The 23,156-nt window shown below is 36.6% G+C and overlaps 1 protein-coding gene across 5 annotated transcripts; it reads left to right on the top strand.

Moving 5' to 3' along the window:
- The first annotated feature begins 12,486 nt into the window (after nucleotides 1-12,486).
- TMEM106B (transmembrane protein 106B) lies at nucleotides 12,487-22,740 on the top strand. 5 transcript variants are annotated; one of them, XM_026706341.2, is made up of 9 exons: nucleotides 12,487-12,872; nucleotides 14,298-14,351; nucleotides 15,659-15,868; nucleotides 16,922-16,985; nucleotides 17,675-17,834; nucleotides 17,950-18,090; nucleotides 18,604-18,653; nucleotides 20,270-20,323; nucleotides 21,914-22,740. In XM_026706341.2, exons 3-9 carry the CDS (start codon nucleotides 15,661-15,663, stop codon nucleotides 22,053-22,055), a joined length of 819 nt encoding a protein of 272 aa, XP_026562126.1. In that variant the 5' UTR covers nucleotides 12,487-12,872; nucleotides 14,298-14,351; nucleotides 15,659-15,660; the 3' UTR covers nucleotides 22,056-22,740. The 5 variants fall into 5 exon arrangements, with proteins under 5 accessions (XP_026562126.1, XP_087772328.1, XP_026562125.1 ...); XM_087916202.1 differs by having other exon boundaries at nucleotides 12,719-12,872; nucleotides 16,823-16,985; XM_026706340.2 differs by having other exon boundaries at nucleotides 12,719-12,872; nucleotides 16,877-16,985.
- Nucleotides 22,741-23,156: the final 416 nt, after the last annotated feature.

Here is a 23,156-nt window from a genome sequence, read left to right on the forward strand (position 1 = left end):
ACCTCCTACACTCAATGGGGGGAAGAAAAGTCTTCGCAAAGCTCGATCTGGCACAGGCATACCAGCAACTACCAGTCGACCCTGACACAGCTGAGGCACAGACCATTGTGACCCACAGGGGGACATTCCGTTGCAAAAGACTCTAATTCGGAATCAGTGTGGGCCCAGGGTTGTTCCAGAGCTTGATGGAACGGTTGTTACAAGGAATAAAAGGGGTGGTGCTCTATTTCGATGATGTGCTGGTATCTGCCAAGGATAAAAATCAATTGGAAAGCCACCCCAGACAAGTCCTGCAGAAATTTAAAGAGGCAGGACTCAAAGTTAAAAAAGAAAAGTGGCAGCTATGCACCGGAAAGGTAGAATTCGTGGGGTACCTAATTGATAAGAATGGAATCCACCCCACTGAGAAGAAAATTAAAGCCATCAAAGAAGCCCCCAGACCACAGAACAAAACAGAACTACAGGCATTCCTAGGACTCATTAACATTTATAATGTTTTCTTGCCACAGAAGGCAACGGCGGAGCCTCTACATAGACTGTTAGAAAAGACAGCCACCTGGTCCTGGGGCAAGTGGGAAGAAACCGCATTTCAAAGAATAAAAGACCTGCTGACATCTGAATCGGTTCTTATACAATACAACGAAACCCTACCATTAACTGTGACCTGTGACGCATCACCATTCGGCATCAGAGCCATCCTAAGCCACACACTACCGGACGGGAGAGAAGCGCCAATCGCATTCTACTCCAAGACATTGTCCAGGGCAGAGAGAAACTACAGCAAGCTGGACAGGGAGGCACTTGCAGCGATCACCAGAGTAAAGTGGTTCCATGAATACCTGTACGGTAGGACCTTCTCTCTCATTACCAATCACAAACCACTCCTGGGAATACTGGCAGGGAAGAAGGCCACCCTAAACGTATTGTCACCATGGATGACAAGGTGGTCCGAGTTCCTTGCCGCCTACAACTACCAATTAATCCACCGGCCAGGGAAAAGCATATCACATGCTGATGCCCTGAGCCGCTCCCCCCTACCTGACCTGGAAGATGACCCGGCACCCACCACATCCATACTACAGATAGAGACATTACCCAACCTACCCGTGACTACATCAGACATTGCCAAAGAAACTGCAAAAGACAGGCAACTGGCGTGGGTTTTAAACTGGTGGCAAAAGGGTGGCCGGAAACCAATGACAGCGAGCTGTTCAAAACCTTCCGGAAACGACAAATCAAATTATCTACACAAAAGGAATGCATACTATGGGGGGATAGAGTTGTAATTCCGGAAAAAATACAAACAAGGGTGTTGGACATGTTACATGAGGCACACCCAGGGATCGTCAAAATGAAATCCTTGGCCAGGAGTTACGTCTGGTGGCCAGGGATGGACAAAGACATTGAGGCATGGATGGCCACATGAGGGAAATGCCAGAAATCCAGACCTAACCCTCCTTCCACTCCTTCTCTCAAGTGGGAGACACCTTGGGGCCCCTGGTCACGAGTCCATATAGATTTTGCGGGTCCTACAAAGGGACATACGTTTTTAATTACTGTCGATGCTTACTCAAATTGGTTGGAGGTCAGCGTCATGCAATCCACAAATACAGAGGCCGTCATCAAACAATTAACAAAACTGTTCGCAACCCATGGATTACCGGACTTGATAGTTTCAGACAACGGGCCGCAATTCACGGCATTGTCATTCGAAAATTCCTAGCTGAACGAGGCATATGGCATGCCCTAACAGCGTCCGCTCACCCGGCAGCGAACAGAAGGGTGGAACGCATGGTTAGGTACACCAAAGACAAAAAAATGGACACGGGGGACATACAAGACAAAATAAATAAAATGCTGACAATACAACACATAACACCCAGCACATCAACAAACAAAAGCCCAGTAGAACTCTTGATGGGCAGGAAATTACGATCACAAGTAGACAGATTGCACCCAACATACAACTCCAAAAAACCGCCAGATTCTGCCAGTAAATACTGCATATTTACACCAGGGGAGTTAGTATATGCAAAGAACTTTACGAGGGACCCACTCTGGATACCAGCCAGAATAGCCCCTAGTCGTATTGGGCCCCCAGTTGTATCGGCTTTAAACGGAAAATGGAAGAAGCTGGAAAAGGCACATCGACCAACTGAGGTCGAGAACAACCGAAAGAAACACCGACAACACAGGGAACATAGATAAACCACACCAAATAGAGTATAATTTTAAAAAAACCAGATTGTGGGGGGGAGAATCTCCAAACATAAACCAAAAGGGAGGAGAAAACCCTCTGATAACAAACAACAAACTGAACACCCCCCACCAACACCAAAGGGAAGAGAAAACCCTCCGATAACACAACAGCAAACTGAACACCCCCGCAGCAACACAAATAGGCCCCAAAACAAACCAACACTACTTACTGGCAGATGACTTCGGCAGAAGGGAACCGACAACAGGTTACCAACGTGAGGCCTCCCCTGGAAGAAACAGCCAAGCCAGCTCAACCAGTCCAGAAAGACCAGGCGGGAGCGGCGGAGCCGCCGACTCAACCGACCCGGGTAGACTGGGTGGGAGCAGCAGCAGCAAGCCTGACTCACCCTTCCAGGAGGTTCCACCGAGGAGGACGGGAGGAACAGTGATCCCATCTGAACCAGCCGAAGGCAACAACACAACTGAGCTGCACAGGTCAAGTTGGAACATGAAGAGCCCCACCTACTTACGGGACTATGTTACATAGGTTGGACTGGACCAAGAGGGGAGGGGAGTTCCATATTAGCATACTTGAAATACCTTCTTCTGATTGGTCAACAGACACTGTGCAATGATTGGTTAAAATAACCTATTACAATTGGTTCGCTAAGGATCGCCCGCGATTGGCACGGCTGATCATGGGAGATTCAAAGAACTGTCATTGGTTGCGAGCCGCGGGAAATCCCTATAAAAAGGGCTGCTGCGGCTCCAAGATCTTGTACAGAACTAAATAAAGAAATAAGGGCTGAAAAGTCACACTGGTCTCGAGTCTCTTTCTAACAAAAGCTACATAAAAGTGATTTTGTTTTGAAATGGTTTCAGTCTTTATTACTTTGCTGCATTTCCAGGCATATATTTTTAAGTATATTAATATGAAGTTTGTAAGTTATATATTGAACTGCATAAATAGTAACAATTTATTAATAGTAAAGCTTCTGATAGTACATCATATACTGCTTTTTTCTTTCAGAAGATGCAGTGGTATACCTAGCAGTCTCTTTTCTCTTATCTCAAATGCAAATTACTCATTATGAGTAAATTTAACTGAGGCAGAGGCATAGAACAGAATAAAATAGAATACAACTTTATTGTCATTTTAAATGTACACTAATCAGCATACATTAAAATGAAATTTCATTGCTTTTAGCTCTCAAAAGATAACCATTACGCATATATACATGATCAAAAAAAAGAAAAAGAAACCTGTGAATTTAGAAGAGGGATGGCATCAGGAACAAAGCTGTTACAGAATGCAGTAGTCCTGCTATAGATACTTCAAAATGTCCCCTAGAGGGGAGCAACAGTAACAGACCATGAAGTGGGTGGGTGTGGTCTCTAACAATGCTTTGAGCTCTAAGCATATAGCACTTATAAGCAGTATCCTGAATCATGGGAAGCGGGCTTCCTATAATCTCGGCTGTCCTTACCACTCTCTGTGTGGACCTTCTATCTGAGGGACTGCTACCACCAAACCAACAGTGATGCAGTTTGTTAAAACGCTGTCAATCGTGCCTCTGTAAAAAGTGGCCAGGACAAAAGGAAAACGATGTGCTCTCCTCATCCAATGCAGGAAATTCAAATGCTAGCTTGCACGTTTCACTAAACATATGAAGCGACCAAGTCATATTATTAGTTCTGTATCCCCAGATATTTAATAATATTGACCAACTCCACAGCTCCAGCATTGATACAAAGTAGAGTATGACTATGCCAACTCTTTATAAAATCAACTATGATCTCCTTTGTTCTGTTAACATTCAAAAACAGGTTATTTTTACAGCATTAGTCCACCAGAGCCTTCACTTCCTCCCTATAAGAATCTTCATTGTTGTCCCAGAGAACATGTATGTCATGTCATATGTATACTTCACAATGATTCATAGCAGGCTTGGCACAGCAATTATGGGTCATCCAGGTGAACAGTAACAGACTCCAAACACAGCCCTGTGGGCAACCTATACTCAAGAAGATGGAATTGGAGACTTTTCTTCCAATTCACACAAACTGGGGGCTATCAATAAGGAAATCAAATGATCCAGGTACATAAAGAAGTATTAAAACCTAATAGCTCAGTTTGTTCACTAAATGCTGAGGAATAATTGAGTAGAGCGCCAAAATTAAAATCAACAAACAGCATTCGCTCATAAGTATTCTGCAGGTGCACTAAACTAGGATGAAGGACACAAAGTGCATCATCATAGAGTGGTTCTGATAAGCAAACCATAATGAATCAAATGTAGGGGGAAGGCATGAAACAATATTGTCCTTCACCAATCTCTCAAAACACTTCATCATAATAGAAGTGAGTGCAACTGGACAGTAATCATTAAGGCATGTAATTATAGATTTTCTGAGAACTGCTTCTGAGACATCCAAGGTTTTTCATTTGTCCACATAACTTTAGTCTTAAGAACATTGGCATCCTCCATACACTTTTGAATATAGTATAAGCAGACACAGTAGAAGCATACTCATTCAGTATGTTGATCATTTGATGCAGCCTCTTTAAGGATGTTTAAATATCATAATATACTGGCTTTAATATATGTCTATGGCGATTCTTAATCATCCAGGTAATAGTTTTCAGATAACTATGATAACTTTCTTGTTTTTTCTTTAAGACATTTCACTTCTCAGTTCTGAAGAAACCTCTTAGATGAGAAGCGAAATATCTTCAAGAAAAAACAAACCCAGTTGTCTTTTGAAAAAAACATGTTTGGGATAGTACTAATAAATTCTATTTGTAGTTATTTCCTAACAATAAAGTAAAAATGGCCTTTAGTATTTAAAATATATCTGGAGAAAGTCTACCTATGAATTATTCTCCTCAGCATGGATCATATTTTCACAACAGACCCAAATTAGGAGTCCTGAGACATCATACTAATGTCCACAATCCACTAACTTGGAACAAACTAAAGTGAAGAGTTGGGGAAGCTTAGCTTTTCTTTCACATAGATAGCATTTTCCTTTTTGTCCCACTATCATTTGTGAATTAGACAAGACCACAATATGCAGACAATCTTTTGCTGACTGACGTATTCTATTGATTTATTGCTGTCCAGCTATTGTAAAGATGAGGACAGAAGGTCATCTTCCTTGCTTATCTGCCCACCTCACAGCCAGTAACATTCATTTTAGAGTAAATATAATGTACGTGTTGTGTTTTCCTCAGCTAGTATCATTAATGTGATATACAATGAAGGGGAAAATGTATAATGGGAGCCCTGACCTTTGATTTATATCTTTACATTTTTCCCAGATTACTGTGGCTAACATTTTTCAAGATCTAACTACTGAACTATCCTTACTGAAAACTACAGATGCTTCCAACCATTTGCTCCCAACTCTGTTGATTTGAATAAAAATTATAGCATAAGGTCTGAGGTTTAAATTCTTTAAACAACTGTTTATTATCTTAACATTTCAGATCTGCCCACCTACTCAAAAGGACTAAAGACCTGGAATGAAGAAGGAAGTTTAGAAGGAAGGATTCAGAATCGTGGTTAAGAAGATTGGGTGCTATAATTGTATGAAAACTGTAGTATCATACCCGATACTGTATGTTTATAACAACTATATATGTATATTAGTTAACCAACAAATATCTGGATAAGCAATTATTTTCCAACTCACTTTGGGATCAAACTCCAAACAAATTTCCTGCTCTGAAGAAACAAAGATGCAAACGCTAAAAGATCCAGGCTGAAAGATTCACATGAACAATGCATTTACATTCACATAGCATGCTGGAATGAATTCTGGTCTCAAACAAGATCATTTTCTATAGGTTGAGAACTTGAGACTTAGTATGAACAAATCCAATCTAGAAAAAGAAGAATTAGTATTCTCTGTAGCTTGTGAATAATTCAGATGGCTAGAAAGTAGCTGCTGTCTCCCAGTGGCAGAACTATCTCAGTGCCTCAATTTGCATAAGGAATCTGCCTGATTTTGTAGATTCAGTCTGATCTTAGGAAATACAGTTTTCTAGATATTTTTCTTTTTGCATCTAGTATCTGATGTTTTTCATATTCATAAAGAACCATGATAGTATTTTACATATGATTATCACAATTAAATTATTTGAGACTATCCTTCCATATAATGTGCAGAGTTTGCATACTTATAAGGTTAAGCTAATGAGGTTTTCTGGTTGGATAACGGTTCGGTGTATATTAATTCATTATTGGTCAACTGTGCCATTGTTTTCTTTTTGCATTTCTTCTTTCTCAGAGAAATTCAGTTCTGCAAATGAGTCAATAGGATCATTGCACTAGCAAAATCCTTCATTGTTGACCGCAAGCTGCCACAGACTGATAAAAAATGACACAAACGCTTGGGGCTAACCTCAAACAAATGAACTAATAAATGTGAAGTACATTTAAGCTGGCAGACATACAAATGCAAAATTGACAATTATTGATTTTCACTTGTCAGTCATCTCCAAAGTTTACAGAGAGATAGGGAACCAAACAACTAACTCTCTTTAGAGAGCTCTTTGTCATAGTGGGTAGTGTGGTAACCAGAGATTATCAGAAGAAATAACAATGCTTGCAGAAATCAATTATTTACAGAGACAGCCAACTGAAATGCCAGAAATTGCAAGATGTACAATGCTTTGGGCCAGGGTTATCTGAGAAACTGCCTCTTCCCAGTTACAGCCACCTGAGACATTAGAGTGAAGAGGCAAGGAATGTTGGTCCCATCTGGTGCAAACCAAAAGAAGGCTGATCCCATTGGTAGAACCCAAAAGAAGGACTTTCTCTAAGGTAGCTCCATTCCTTTGGAATATCATCCCTGCAAAGATTAGACTTTGATACTCTTTTCTAAGGGTCTGAAGAACTAGTTCTGTCAATGGGCCTGGGGAATCTAGAGTGGGACAGAGCCTATAAAGTGGTTCCTTTCATTGTGCATTGTCACCAGGAGTGGAGCATTATTATTTTTATTCTTTTATTTGGGTTTTTTATTGTTTGTAAGCCACCCAGAGTCACTGAAAGTGAGTGGGTAGCCACAAGCTTACTAGAAAAGCTACAAAGGGTAAGCCTTGACTAGCAGCTGTGTAGAGGCACATTAGGAAAAACCAGTGTCATAGACTAGGATGGAAATTTGAAAAATAAAATCCCAATCATCTGAATTATTGTCAATAAAACTATAAGAGGCATTATTTAGACTATATGTTTATTTTATACTACTTACACTATTAGTATCTGAGCTGTAGGGAATTGTCTAAGAGACATTGGCATAAGAAAATTAGCTACTTATTAGGTATATATCATTTAAGATTAAAAGCTCACCTAAAAATCAACATAAGTGCCATCATTGGGAAAGGAAAATGCAGATTCCAGGACAATTGGAAGCAAACTGTTTGTAGCTCTAATACAAATCATGTACGGCCTTTGCAGAATCTACATGATATAAAAAGTTACTGTAGCTATGCATTGTAAATAGTGACTAAGCCATAAGGTTGATTTTTGGCACATTATTCTTATATATAACTTTTAAGACATTATTTCAGTATATGGAACATAATACTTCTTCAAGGGCTCCATGGCACACGTGTTTTGTCCAGAAATAGCCCATTACAAATTAATGTGGATTTTTCCTTGCAGATCAATGGGTAAAATAACGTTGAATAAAAGGGGTTTTTTTCCCCTAAAAGTGACTTTGATCTTAGAATCTCTTAAATAGAAATCTTGAGTAACACAAAGCATTCAAATATCTCCTATTTTGTCTGCAGCAGATATGAGATATTTAGGACATATTGTATACAATTGACACCTTATACTCACAGAGTTCTACATTATCCAGAGTGTTTATTTCTCCAAATTGTATTTTCATATGTGTGCCTGTGTAGCATAAAAGTGAGGACTAATAAAGTCAATTTTAACTTGAAAGCATGCCAACTTGGTGGCCACTTAATTTATTATTGCTTCATTTTTACCTCCAAGTAAGTACAGAGAAGAAACTTGATTATATTATTTGTTTCAAAGGACCACACTTTGGGTAGACTTGTGCAATATACAATGCCTTTTGTCTGAGACAGCAAAAAAATCTAGGCCTACTTTGGTGCTACAGCAGCTTGCTGACTAATTCTACCTTCCCCTTTTGCAAAATGAAATGATGAAATGTCTCACACTATTTGCTGAATAGAAGAATGTTGTCATTGTGGGTCCAGAAGTAAGTGTTCAAAAGAAATTAGTAGGTTTTCTATATATATAGAAAAAGAAACCACAGATCATAAAAGTTTGGTCCATTCATCTACTCATTTTACTTTCTGGAAAATAAAAGAGTTTCATAGCTACTTTTTCTCCTATTTCTAGAAAAAGTCTACTCTTTAAGTCAGCAAAGACAATGGTGTATGCACTCATCTACTTTCAATCCACTCTATGCCACAGATGTATGTGTATTCACTGAACTGACATGCATTTGTAAATACTTGATGATATATATCTTCCTCGGCTCTAAGGAAAGCCAGAACAGCAGCTCTCCTTATAATATAAATAACACCAGTCACTTTATTTTTATTTATTTTTATATAAATAAACATTTCTAGCCTTTTGTATCTCTGAAGAGAATCTCTAAATTTGTCACTGCTAAATTCTTAGGCCTTTTGCAATCTAGAGCAATCTAACAAATGTTCTTCTCCAGTCAAGATAATTTGGATAAATTTTGTTGGCCCTTGGGACACATCTTTCTGGATAAAACTATAACAAATTAAATAACAGTTTCCTACTCTTTCATGACACAAAAATGCCTGCCTTTTGGTGATAGTTTTGCTATGCCTTTGTAGTACAATCATGGTTCTCTTATGCATGTAAATCAGTCAGAAAGCAAAATTTCTATCTAAAGCAACTAGAGAAGTAATAAGAACTATTTCTCAGAGTTCTTATTAAAAGCTTTAAAGAAATAACTATTAGGATTTACATTATGTTTCTGTGATTGCTAATATTTATCATGAAGACAGTAACTTTGATAAAAATGTACTTGAAATGTTGTCAACTTCCCTAGCTACCATCTTTCTTTAAATTGTTATTGATGCTAATTCAATGTAATTAATGCTTCCCTATGTCAAGTAGCAATAAATATTTAAATAAAATTAGAAGGTATGTGTTTGATTAATGATGCACATACAATGTCACTGCCCATAAAATTTGTATGATATAATTGTGATGTGAAGCCCAGGGTAAATAAAAGAAGTTAGTTGTTCTTGAGTGGCAAAAAAGCTTACGTAGATTTATCTGGATTAAACAACAAAAACATCAAGGCTATAAAGTGAGTATAGAGAGTCTTTAGTTTCTTTTATTGCTGTTTGCCCCAGATAGGAATCTTGGCAAACTACAGCACACTCCAAATAACTATCAGATAAATCCTGTAAAGGTTTTAGGGAAGATCTTTTCTGGTCTCTTTCTGCCTACTAGGGATTCAGGGCTGATTTGTCTCTTAGTTCCTTGAGAAAGAACCCCTGCAACTCAATGCAAGAATCCACCATACATATTATGCTAGACTACTGAATCAAATGCAACTGAATTTATATATTGAATCCAAACAAATCACATTGCTTTTAGAGTTATGAATGAAAAGTCACTGTTTCTCTAGCCTAACAACAAGTGATTTGATATATTTATGGAAAAATGTACAACATCACAATTTTAATACAAATTACCAAGATTATAGAAGGACAAAGTTATAGTGGACTGTGTTATTGTTAATTGTTAATTTGCCTTAATATTCTATATCATTGCTATATCTTTACAAAAACAAGCTTTACTTTTTTCTAACAAGCAAGAATTATTTACAAAATCATTAATAACTCAATGAATGTACAATATACCACTTAACACTAATTATCAATAAAGTTAACCACTTTTAAGATGTGTAAGTGATTTCCCTGCAACAGAAAATAAATACTATTTAGAGCTAAACATACCTCATTGGTAAAACTTTATGGAGAAAATGAAGAAGGGGAAGAGATTTAAAAGAGGAAGGAATTGGTGTTATCAGGAAATAACAATAGGAAATAAGTATCTTTGAAGTAAGCTAGTGATATGTTGGTACCTGGATATAGAAGTCAATCACCAATATTATTCTTCTGTATTAGGATTAGGTTCCTGCAAGAACAAAATGGTTAACTTTATACCTATAGCAGATACCTGATGAATCATGGTGACTGGTCCATAGAAAATGGTAATAGAACTTGTAGTTGGGTTGTTGTACTGTTCTAAATACATGAATACAAAAATGCATTCATCTATGTTCTTTAAACCAGGATTGAGAAGTTTAATACTTGGTTAATTCACCTAATGCACTGCTTGAACAGTAGAGTTTTGTCTATTCTTTTTTTTCAATCTCAAGATCTGGCTGTAAAAAAATCCACCAAATTGTTGGTTCTTTCCATCTTTCCAAGCAGTCTCCATGTTTCCAGTGTCTTTCTCCTCAATTTGAATTGAACCCAGATGGACATTTCTTCCAACAAGTACAAACATAATTTGTGTATAGGGAAGAGGGGATTTGCATAATTTTGCAGTCACTCTTTACTGATGATAAGCCCTTTAATATTCAATAGGTACTATATAATTTAGTAACAAGCTGATACCTCTTAACCTCAATTGATCTAATTTTTTTAATCATGATTCATGAAATCTTAAACTACTTTTAATACTCAGAAATGTATACAAATGTTACTTCTTACTAAACTGAATACAAAGACAAATTCGAATCTACAGAGCCACACCGTGTTCTACCTAGAAACAGCAAATCAAAAGTAGGAGGGAAGTAATTTAATCTTTACAACACTGCCTCCTCTGGGCTAAAATGTCAGCTAATCTCTGTGTGGGCCCAGTTCATTTAGAACACCTGCAGGAAACATCAAATTAGCAGTTACGATGATCAAAGCGTCACTGCTTCGCTAGCTGCGTGGAAGCATATAAAAAGAGGCTTTGGCTTCACACTATAATCCTAACGTTTTTCTTTCTTGCAGGTACACCTGGTTGCATAGCAGATAGTTAACAAATAAGTGACGTAGAAAACTACTGCAACTAATTTTGGAAAAAGTTTGAAAAGATGCTCAGACTATCAGATTCCGGAAATACTTATATTTTATCTGATGATGAAGGCAAGTATTATAGGCTAAGATTAGTTAGCTCTTGGGAAGAGGGAAGTAAAAATATGGCAAATGTGGCAGACTTGCAATATTCTGTTACTATACAGTTGCCTATTTCAATACAATATATTGCTACTCATCCTATGGAGTCTGTTTCCCAGTTTGGTCTACACTGCAAGTCTGACAAATTGTAACTAAGCCAAGAGGTTAGCCCCACCCTACATTATCTATCATAGCTTATGTGTATAGCACTAGTGGGATTCAAAAATGTTTACTACTGGTTCTGTGGGCATGGCTTGGTGGGAGTGGCAGGGGAAGGATACTGTAAAATCTCCAGTCAGAGGTGGTTCTCCCAACTACTCAAAATGTCCACTACCAGTTCTCCAGAACTGGTCAGGACCTGCTGAATACCACCTCTGGTGTATAGTTTCCATGGCTTTTTTTCTATTTAATTGGGATTAAGACAGTAGGCCCATCTCATTTTCTTGCAAAGGTGCTTTTCCAAAAGGCAACTGGACCTTCTTGGTTTGTTCCTTTAAAATATTTCTCTTCTCATTCAAGAAGTTTCTTCAGTTTCAGAACTGTAGAAGCTTCTTGAATGAGAAGTCTGAGTTTTCAAGAAAAAAAAAAACAAGAAAGTCCAGTTGCCTTTGGAAAAGCACCTTTGTGACAACCATGACCTGAATGATTGAGAATCTCCATAGGCACCTCACTTTCTCAGTACTATGCAGAGAAGAGCAGAAAGCTCTTCTATCAATATTTGAAGGAAAGATAGTTTTAACCAGACATTGAGAAGCTGGAATTAATTTGAAGGGACGTGGAAATATAATAGTTGAATGGAACTGGAAATGATGAAAAGAATGTTAGCCACAGAAAACCTGAGTTTGCAGCAAAAAGTAATTGCAATCAGAATATTGAGGTTTGTTTCACAATGGGCGAATTTCTGTATTTCACATGCTGACTCTTATCGACCGGAATACATATTTTGTAAAAGGGGAAAAAATGCGATGTGCTTGATAGTGCTGTTAGAAACGGGGTAAAAATAGAACAGTGACCATCTTATCCTGGCTTGTTGCCGCCCAAGCGACAGACTACTTCAAAGGGAGAATCTGAGCATGCTCCCTGTTATCCATGACTGAGCCTGTTTCACATCGTTACAGCTTTGTCGCCCACGCTTCACATTACCTTGCAACTTTTCTCTCCCCAAGCATAAACCGTGTTTTGATGTAAAATAGTAAATGGCACAACCAGGCACCACCTCACCCCTTCTTGTTTTACTGTATTTATATTTGTTTCACGTCCGTCTGCCAAAAAAGATCCCAAGTAAGGGCAAAAAGGTGTAGGGCTTCAAAATCTGCCACTGCGCATGCTCGCTCCTGTCCGCCTGGTGAAACTTGATGGAGAGCTGTTTATGAGCCCCGAGCCTAGGAAACCTGCGGAGCAAAAATCGCAATAATAATAATCTTGGACGCTTGGAAATACAGTGGAAGCGTGTTGTTTTGACGCGCTGCTGGTAAGGTCTTGCTTTGCTGCGGCGACGTGTTGCTCGGGCGCAATCATGAGCCTGGTTGGCGATAGTGGCGGGGGGAATCTGGTGCCAACGCACAGGCGCGCGCGCCATGGTGGCGATTGGGGAAAGAGCTGCGCGACGTCGGGAGAAATCCCAGTTTAGGGTAGTGCGGAGAGAAACTGCGGTCCAGTTGAAGGTGGCTTGCTAGACAAGGATGCAAGCAGCCCGTCTGGCACATGATAATACAAAAAAAAAAAAAATGGCTGTGCGCTGGGTGGAAAGTCTTTTAACAACACCTTGGTGATTTGAGCCTGCGTGCCCAAACACCTTGGGGAATAATCCTCAGTGAATGCAACTTCTGAGTCACCATCACGCAAAAAGGCATCGAAGGCGACATCTGCTGCCATTTTCCCCCTATGATGATTTAATTCTGTAGGCGATGGCTTGGCTTTGAAAAAGGGCCCTTGTTGTTTGATTCCCCGGCTCCTGTTCCTTGAATTCCCTCTCACGGCAGTCAGTCTTAGTATTGTTTACTTGGAATGAGAGTTGCTTGCTCGGCTTTAGGCCTGAAAGAAGCTCTGTCATCCGAAGATTTTTGTAGCAAAGAGGCGACTTACTTCGGGGAAGGGTAGTTGGGTGGGGGGTTAAGACTAAGGTTTGTATAGTTCTAATTTTAGTTTATTTAGTTATCTGCTGGTCTTAGTAAACTGGGTTATGAAATCATGGTTCCTGAAGTATTCCTTCTCTCTTTTCTACTGAGGTCAATTCTCAAAACCTAAAATTATTTCATCATGATTATAAACCACAAGGGAGTTATGGGTTTGTGGAGTAGAGTTATAGTGATTATAATAGCATTATTGCTTCCTATTACTTAAAATAGGTAGATAGGAAGATAATTCTGTCAGAATTTATCTCAATGGGACAGGGAGATGAAACTCATTTTTAGGTTTCCTCAGTTACTCTGAGGCCTTGTGTATTTCAAATATGATCTTTATGGTTTTATGTCCTTGTGTTAACTTTTTATATTTTTATAGCTAAGGCATACTTTGAAATGATCTTTAGTGCAGAAGTAATCACTGCACTGCACTTCCCTTCCTTCCTTGATGGTACTGCCTAATCTTATAGCATTCTATGAAATGGTGATCTTTTGAGCGAAGGTAAACCAATTTTCTATTGCAGCTGAAGCAGTATATAAAGCAAACTTCTGTCTAGAATTCTCAATCCTTGAACAAACCAAGTCTAGCTTTTATAGCCAAATCTTTGATGCCAATAAATATCTTTAATATAGTACTTGTATATTAGTATTCTTGAATACCTAAATATAGTATAAGTGTAACATAAATGTACTCGGGCAATATATACTTTATAAAGAAACAGGCTGCTTCAGCCTTGTGCAAAGTCTTCAGTAATTTTTTTTCTTTGTCTTAGGTGAATCAGAGGAAGACTCCAGCCCTTGCAGTCTCTTGAGATCAGTAGCTATAGGTGAGAAATTCTGGGTAAAAAGGGAACAGAAGAATAAATGCAGGGTATAAATGAAAATTTGATGCACATGATCTTGTGGGCTAACATCCGACAAAAGCCATAAATGTATTGTTCACTTCCTTTGATGCCACTAGATTTTCTTGTAGGAAAAACACCTGAGAAAAGTACAAAACTTCTGGTTATTATCATGTCATAATTCTTTCCTGCTTAATTCTTTTTTGAGTGCTATTTCAGAGCAGAGTATATCGTTTTTCATACCATACAAATAACATTGAAGGAGTTTTCCAAGTGAAACAAATAACTTGTATTTAGGCCTGTATGAAGTATGAAATCTCTTAATGCTAATATTTATACTCAAGAGTGGGGATTTGGGAATTATGTAACCTTGAAATTTACATTAATGTTGAAGAATTCAGGGAGGTATACCAGTTAATGTTTCTGTTGATGGGAAGATTGTCAATAGTGATAATCACTTTTTAATTTAAAGAAGTATTTTCCAAATATAAACTATTTTTCTCAGTAGAGCTACAGCAAACAATCCCAGTTGCCTAAAAATGCATGCTTAACACTATTGTGAACCAGGGCTGAATTAATAATATTTTCTGCAATCTGAGAATGAAAAATTCATTATGGAAAGCAAATGATTTTTAATAATAATAATAATATTTTTAATAATATTGGGTTGTTTACAAGGGAATAGTTTTGCAATCCCAGGAATATTTCAAATAAATAAATAGATTTTATGCAGTCTGTCGTAATTTTGAACCTAACTGGTTGCAAGTCATAGAAAACTTGTTTTTTTCCATTATGAGCAATATTGAATCAATAACATGCCTATAATAGTGAAAAAGCTTATATAATAGAAAACAGCAATAACAATAGCACTTAGCTTTATATATCGCTTCACAGTGCTTTACAGCCCTCTAAGCGGTTTACAGAGTCAGCATATTGCCCCCAACAATTTGGATCCTCATTTTACCCACCTCGGAAGGCTGAGTCAACCGTGAGCCTGATGAGATTTGAACTGCCAAACTGCAGTCAGCTGGCAGTCAGCAGAAGTAACCTGCTTTAACCATTGCGCCACTGCAACTCATGGTCTTATTTGTTAATTTGCTTGGTAAGAAGACTCCCAGGTCACAACCTGTTACAATTTTACAAACAAGAGTCTGAACTTTTTAATTTGTTTTCAACTTGGTGGAAATTATCTTTCTGCGAATATTCTATCAATAGTTCTCAAAATAAATCCTGCTGCAATAAATGGATGTAGAGTCTACGGTTTGCTTTTATTAACTTTTTTCTGTCAACAGATATGGGGAAATCTCTTTCCATGCCTTTATCTGCTTTGAAAGATGATGGGGCTTCAACCTCTGATAACATGAAAAGTGGATTAATGAACTCAGACTCTCATAGTGAAGATGGAAAAAATGGAGATGTGTCACAGTTTCCATATGTTGAATTTACAGGAAGAGATAGTGTCACATGTCCCACTTGTCAGGGCACTGGGAGAATACCACGTGGTAAGTATAAAGTCAGAAGCAATTTCTGTGACATCTACAGTTGTAAATATATGTTGCTTTCATTTGCAAGTCGCTAGGCTTTCTTTGTACATAATATTAGTATAAAATTTACAGTTTAATTTTTTTAGATTTTCTTTTTGTATTCTATATATAAAACCACAAGTTATACAATAACATTCATTATAAAATTTCAGACAATATAACTATTTTAGAAAATTAAAATATTCCAAAAGATTCCGTTTTTGGTATTAGTTTTTACAGAGCACAAACTTTATTGTCTTCAGAACCTGAATTTGACTTATTTCTATGTACATGATGTTCTTAGCCAGCTATACTAGAACTACATGCAGAACAAAATTAGAAATTATCTTGTATGTTCAGGGGTGCTTTAAACATATTAGCTGCTTAATCTGTATTCTCAGTATTGTTTTATGGCAATAATGAAACAAGCAATTGAGTTGTTAAGCGACATTGACTAAGACATGATGTGATTACTACTTGCAATTTTATTCTAGCTTCTCCATTGACATTGCTTGTCAGAAGCCAGCTGTGAAGTGCCCAAATAGTGATCATATGACCATGGAACACTACAGTGATCATAAAGTTACTTTTTCAGCACCATCATAACATTTTAATAATTACTAAACAGAATTGTTAAGTGAAGTCTCCACTGATGTGTACTAATCTCCATATAATATACATTGATTAAAAGAACTTTCAAATGGTTATCAAAATTACAGTATTTTAATGGTGCTGAAAAGAGAGTGTAGCTGTTGAGCAAACCTTTGCAAGGCAGTGATTTATAAGGTGTAATTTCATAGCTTGTTATGAAATGGTTTCCCCTAAAAATATTTTATGTGACAGTACCTTTTGATAGTTTTATTGTATTTGAAAAGCATTGTTTTTTAATTTAGTCTGTGGTAGTTGTGTATGTTATGCAGACCTTCGTTACAGAAATTTCAGCTTCATCAGCATATCATGTGGCATGTTTTACTGGCTTTATAACAGCAGAGATTGGGTGTAGAAATGACAGGATGCTGGATTATATTCCAGGACAGGAAAATCAGCTTGTTGCCTTGATTCCATATAGTGATCAGAGACTGAGACCAAGGAGAACGTAAGTTACAATAGTAATGACTGTATGTGATATTGGTGAATTCCTTTAAAGCTAAGCTTTGACTAAATAAATCTATCAGAAGGTTTAAATGAATAGTTTTGTGCTTGCCTCTTAGCCTTGGAAAATATTGCTTTGTACTAATAATCAAAATGCTTTGTGTTAATGTTAACATAGCCTACAAAAGGGTTGGGCTGCATTGCTTGAGCTGCTGATGCTTGCTATTAGCAAAAATTCCTATTAGGTTTGGAGCTTTGTCATGTTGCACTACTATGGTTTGAAGTGGGAGGGTTACTATTGGTTACAGCATTCTTGAATTCTACCTTTTCTATCTTTGTTAATCCATACTGATGCCTTCATTTTCCAAATATTAAAAACCAGGAGATTGCTGGGAAAATTCTAGATGCTATAGAGAAAGAATGCACAATGTTAATATTGATTGTACTTGCTTATTGCCTTGGCAACTTTGCTTTGTTCTTATTAATTCCCCAGCGATTAGGCAGATCGAAGAATGCATGCATGCCCATGTACATGTGTCTGCAGGCAGATTTCAAAAAAATCTGATTAACCTTAGAATGGACACTGGAAATATGTACTGATTGGAGCATGTCCAATAACTAAAAATCCATGCAGTGAAAAGGAAGGGTATAAAGAAAACACTGAGACTTTAAAAGAGCCTCTTCTCTCTGCAGAAAACTTTATGTGACTGCTTCTGTAATTGGATGCTTACTACTTTCTGGACTGGCAGTATTTTTCTTATTTCCTCGATCTGTCGATGTACAATATGTTGGAGTCAAATCAGTATATGTTGATTATGAAACACAGAGACGCATAATATATTTAAATATTACGGTAAGATCTCAGCTGAAAACCTTTCACTTCCTTCAGTGGTTGATAATTTATATTGATGCTTAAGATTGTGTTAAAGCATTGTTTAATCTAGAGTCCTGCATTATTTCTTTTGCAGAATACATTGAACATAACAAATAACAATTATTATTCTGTGGAAGTTGATGACATTACTGCCCAGGTACAGTTTGCAAAGACGGTGATTGGAAAGGCACGAGTGAACAATAATACCCAAATTGGACCACTTGATGTGACACAGGTAAGAATTACTGGGAATCACATAGTATATCACAATTATAGGTAGTTACAGTAAACAACAGCAATTAGGATCTGAATTTCCATTGCTAAGTGACATGATTGTAAACTGATGTCATGTGACTGCATTGCTTAGTGATAGCAGTTCCAGCACTTTCCAGTTGCCATCACAAATCACTGCAGGTCATTAAGCGAAGACATCACATAGTTGCCGTTTGTAGAAGTCCTGCCAGCTTCCCCATTGACTTTGCATGTAGGAAGCCAGCAAATAAGGGGGAAAATGGATTTGGGACATTGCAATGTCTTAATTGTGATCCAGTCATCCTGATTGCAGTGGTGACTATGGGAATGCTGCTACACCTAGAACTCTGAGGACAAGTCATATATCCCATTTATTCAATGCCATCGCGAGTTTGAATGGTCTCTGAATGAATGGTTATTAAGCAAGGATCACATATATTTGATAGCAGTTTTCTAGATAGTTATCCTGACTGTTTCTGTTCTTGTTTCCTTTCAGATTGATTATATGGTACCCACTATAATACAAGACGAAATGAGTTACATGTAGTAAGTATTCTGCGCTTTAAGTTTCAATGTATAGTTTAGTATTGTAAGCCACCCAGAGTTATCCTGCAGTAAGATGAGCAGCCAATAAATTTGATACATGTGTACAAGATGAGATTAAATACCTCTTTTTTGAATAGCCTGGAACACAGGCTTTCTAGCATGATTTATGCTTTTCTAAATATTACTTATCATTCTTGGTGCTGTGTACCCTAAAGGATTCAAGATCTGATTACTAGCACTGCATTGAAATGCTGCATTAATGTTTGAAAGATTGGGATTGATATAGCACAGAGAAATTTTTTTTTAATGTGTTTCTCACTTTTTTCTTTTTTGATCAGAGGAAGAACACAGCTAGTATCCTAAACTTTGATTAATGAATAACTCTGTTTTCCCTCTTTAATCCATCTGCAAGGAACATGTTTTGTGTTATTGTTTTTTTGATATACTAAATGGCAGTTTAGGATTGTGTCATAATCTTTCTTTCATATAAATTTTATTGAATTTACAATTAAAAAAATAACATAACATTACATAAGAAACAGAGAGAGAAAAAGAAGAAAGAAAGAAGAGAAAGAGAGAGGAAAAAAAAAAAACGCTCGGTCTTGTGACCGAAAAAGGAGAAGAAGAAGTATAAAAGAGAGAAAAACAAAAAAAAAAAAAAAAGAGACGGAAGAAAAAGAAAATACGTTAAAACCAGACAAATATTCTTTTTGACAGTCTACAAGATCCAATTCTCCTACCTTACTTTAAATATACACATCTTATCGCTATTTATGGATATTTATGCTTATTTATGCTCATTAAACAGTTTATCTCTGATATAACCAATTATACCATGCATTCCAATTATTATCAAATGCTGAAGACTCTTTATTTTTAAGAGCTATGGTTAAATTGTCCATTTCTGCGCAGTCACATATTTTCTGAATGACCAATTGATCTGTAGGTAAACGGGATGATTTCCAGCACTGGGCAAATGCTAATGTGGCCGCAGTTAGAATATGAATTATTATGTATTTCGTCTTTTTAGGAAAATGTTTATCAGAGATCCCTAGTAGGAAGAACTCTGGTTTGTATTCAATTTGATCTTTGGTTATCTCCTCCAGCCATTTTCTAATTTTTTGCCAGTATTTCTGGGCTTCTTTACAGGTCCACCACATATGAAAGTAGGTTCCCTCTATGATAATGTGGAGTAGGAATATTGGAAGAAGCATTACATTAACAGAATGGGAAAAGATCTGGAATAGAATCATTAAGATTACGAAATCTGCGGCGTACAAAGAAAATATGTATAAAATGTTATATAGATGGCACTTACCCCCTTCGAGGTTAGCGAAAATGAACCCAAACTCTAGTCCAAAATGTTGGAAAGGATTGTGTCATAATCTTGACTACGTAATTTAGACAACAGCATTAGTTATGGATTATTGAAACTGGTCAACTTTCAATTTATTGCAGTTGGTTTTCTTGAGTAAACAGTTAATCACTTGACCTTTTGGCTAAAATCAAGTATGTATATGTATAGATTTAAGGAAGTTCATTTGAAATTGATTTTAGGAAAACTTTCAAACATGTAATTAATATATTGTGCACTAATACTAATGTTTTTCTTACAGCGATTTCTGTACTTTAATCTCTATTAAAGTGCATAATATAGTTGTCATGATGCAGTAAGTATGTACAATATTTTTATTTATGGGAAAAGTTAATTTCCAAAACATCTGTATTACTATAGGATATTTTTCCAGAGCCTAACATTTGGTTAAGATTCCTTTCTTTTCCATTTTCATGAAGAGAAATCTCTATATAAAAGCGAAATGCCACTCACACAAAATCTCCAGAACCACAAAGCCTACAGACTTGAAATTTGGCATGTATGTTCCTCTTGGCTTCTAGGTGCTCACTAAGAAAGGATTTTTCAAAATGACCATCAGAGCATTAGTATTTCCTATATTATTATTAACACGCTCTGATGTTAAAGAGTTCAAATCCCGCTCCCCACCTGAATAGAAATCTGTTCCAAATGCAAAACACAAGCAGAGGAGAGGAGTTTCAGTTTTAGTTTTATAGCTCCAAGCAGCTTTAGTACAGAACAGTTGAGCTAAATCATGCCCAGGCTCCTTGCTGTGTCCTTGCTCACACAGCAAATACTGCTTCAGTTTCCAAACAGCCCTCAACTCTCTCACACACTGACAGGATGCTAGCCTGATGAATACTGATGGATGCTGGTAGGAAGAGGCAGATTTTTTTCCCTTATTTTCCCCCAAAAAACTAAGCCTGACCACATACTTTCATAGTGAAGCATGGGTAGTAAGATCTGTGCTCAAGTCTTTTCATAATTCCTTTGAACCAGTAACAAAAGCAAGTTAAATGATCATAATATTATGAAATACTTTTCAAATTTTAAGTATGATTTCTTAACCTGTCATATAATAACAAATGTGCTGAATGAAATAGAGGACATGCTGAAAATAGCTACATCAAACTGAATAAACTATTTTTCTTGCTTGAGGAAATTAGTGGCAGTTCAATGCTAACAACTACAACAATTACAAAAGATGCCTGCATTACACATGATTTGGGGGTGGGGGTGGGGTTAGCTCTTATAAAATAGTAAAAAACAAAGATGCTTCACAACATCTAATAATGGTAATGAAGCACCTCTCTAAATCATTAAAATAGCCACATATATTAAATGTTCATGCAGCCATTGAATTCTTCCTGTTGTCTCGGCACTCTAATATTGTATTATACATGCAACAGCTAGAAACTAGGTTAACCTGAAGGATTAATGACAGGCTGCATGTCACCCAGTGAAGTTATAGGAGCTCTGAATTGGCCACTAATATTGCAAACCCTATTTATCTCAAGGTTTTTTTCTTCCTCTTCTGAGCAGGAAATTTTAGAGATGAGATAAATATGGTTGCATTTTGGAGCAACAGAATTAAGGAAATAATCTTTATTTCTTAAGCTTTATTCTCTAATATCCCTAAACTTCTGTTTATATACAATTCAGTTTCTTCCCAAATCATTAAAAAAACAAAGCAGTCTTGCTCTATTCAGCCTAAGTGTTTCACTATACTAAGGTCGTAAAATAGAGTTTATGTCAATATTTGTGATATTAGCTATTATATTTTATGAGTAAATATTTAAAGTTAGCATTTGTGAACTTTTATTTTTAAAAATATACATGTTCTTCTAAAATCTTTCTTGATGCATGATATATGTACACATTTCTCCCTTTCTATTTTGTTATAAAGAGTGACTGTGACCACATCCTACTTTGGCCACTCGGAACAAATTTCTCAGGAACGATACCAATATGTAGACTGTGGTGGAAACACAACTTACAAGTTGGGACAGACTGAATATGTAAATGTTCTTCATCAGCCTTCTCAGTAAAAGAACCAGAAATTGAATGTGCAGAAAGAAAAAAACCCACAAATATTGTTTTTTCATTTCTCATCCAAGTTGAAATTTTAATTATACATCATATAGAGTAGAGGTTGATATACATAAAGTAGCAGGTTGGAAAGTTTCCTTATTTTTTGTGATGTAAACAAAAAAAAGGACAAACTATATATTTACATTTAATAACTTGTACCTTTCTACTCTAAATGTGAAAGTATTGTGTCAATTAAACCAAGGGTGGCAGAAAAAATAGAGAACATCTTACATCCATGAACTTTTGCCTATATGCAAACAAGGATAAGTTACTCTCCAAGCACATGTTTTTGTATTTCTTAGACAAATGATAAAGTAATTTCAGAACTTTATTGTTTTAATTGAAGTCTAATCTGAATATTCATTGTACAGAAATAATTTGCACTCCATTGTAGCATCAGATGACACATGCTTGTGTAATAACCTTAGGACCGATCAGTGTTTACGATGTTGGCATTTGTTGAAAATTGTTTTTCAGGTGGAAAGTTTTTCATTTTTCACAAGGTCCAACAATTTGCTGGATGGAAATGGAAGAATAGCACTTGACTTAGACACATTTGGTGTATGCTGCTGAAATAAAAAGAAAAAAAAATTAAAATGTCTGTTAAAAACAAAAAAAAAATTATTAAAACTATTGAAAGTACATATGTCTCAAAGGCTGACTCTATGAAAATATTTTAATGTATTTGGTTACCTTTAAACACATAACATGTCAAACCTTTTTTTGGCTTACATCGTGGGCACCTCTCATTGAAACATATAAAAAGTCTCTGAAAATACAGAATATCCAAGCGTATAATATTGATATGTTTTATATAGGAATAATAATTGATAAGAGCTATGGCTAAAAAAAATCTTACATGAGTTTAAATCCATTTTTTCTATTATGCATTTTTGCTAACAAGTATGTCGCCTATGTTTAATGTTATATTCAATGGCGTAATTTTGAAGCCCATTTAGCAATTTTTAAAGGAATATGTCATAATTTTTAATACTTTTGTTTGTTGCAACTTATTCATGAATAGATTTACTGAAATCGTAAAACTAGCTTTCACTAGT

This window comes from Pseudonaja textilis, chromosome Z (genome assembly GCF_049901715.1).
Source record: "Pseudonaja textilis isolate UNSWEBS1 chromosome Z, rPseTex1.2, whole genome shotgun sequence".
NCBI classification, from domain to species: domain Eukaryota; kingdom Metazoa; phylum Chordata; class Lepidosauria; order Squamata; family Elapidae; genus Pseudonaja; species Pseudonaja textilis.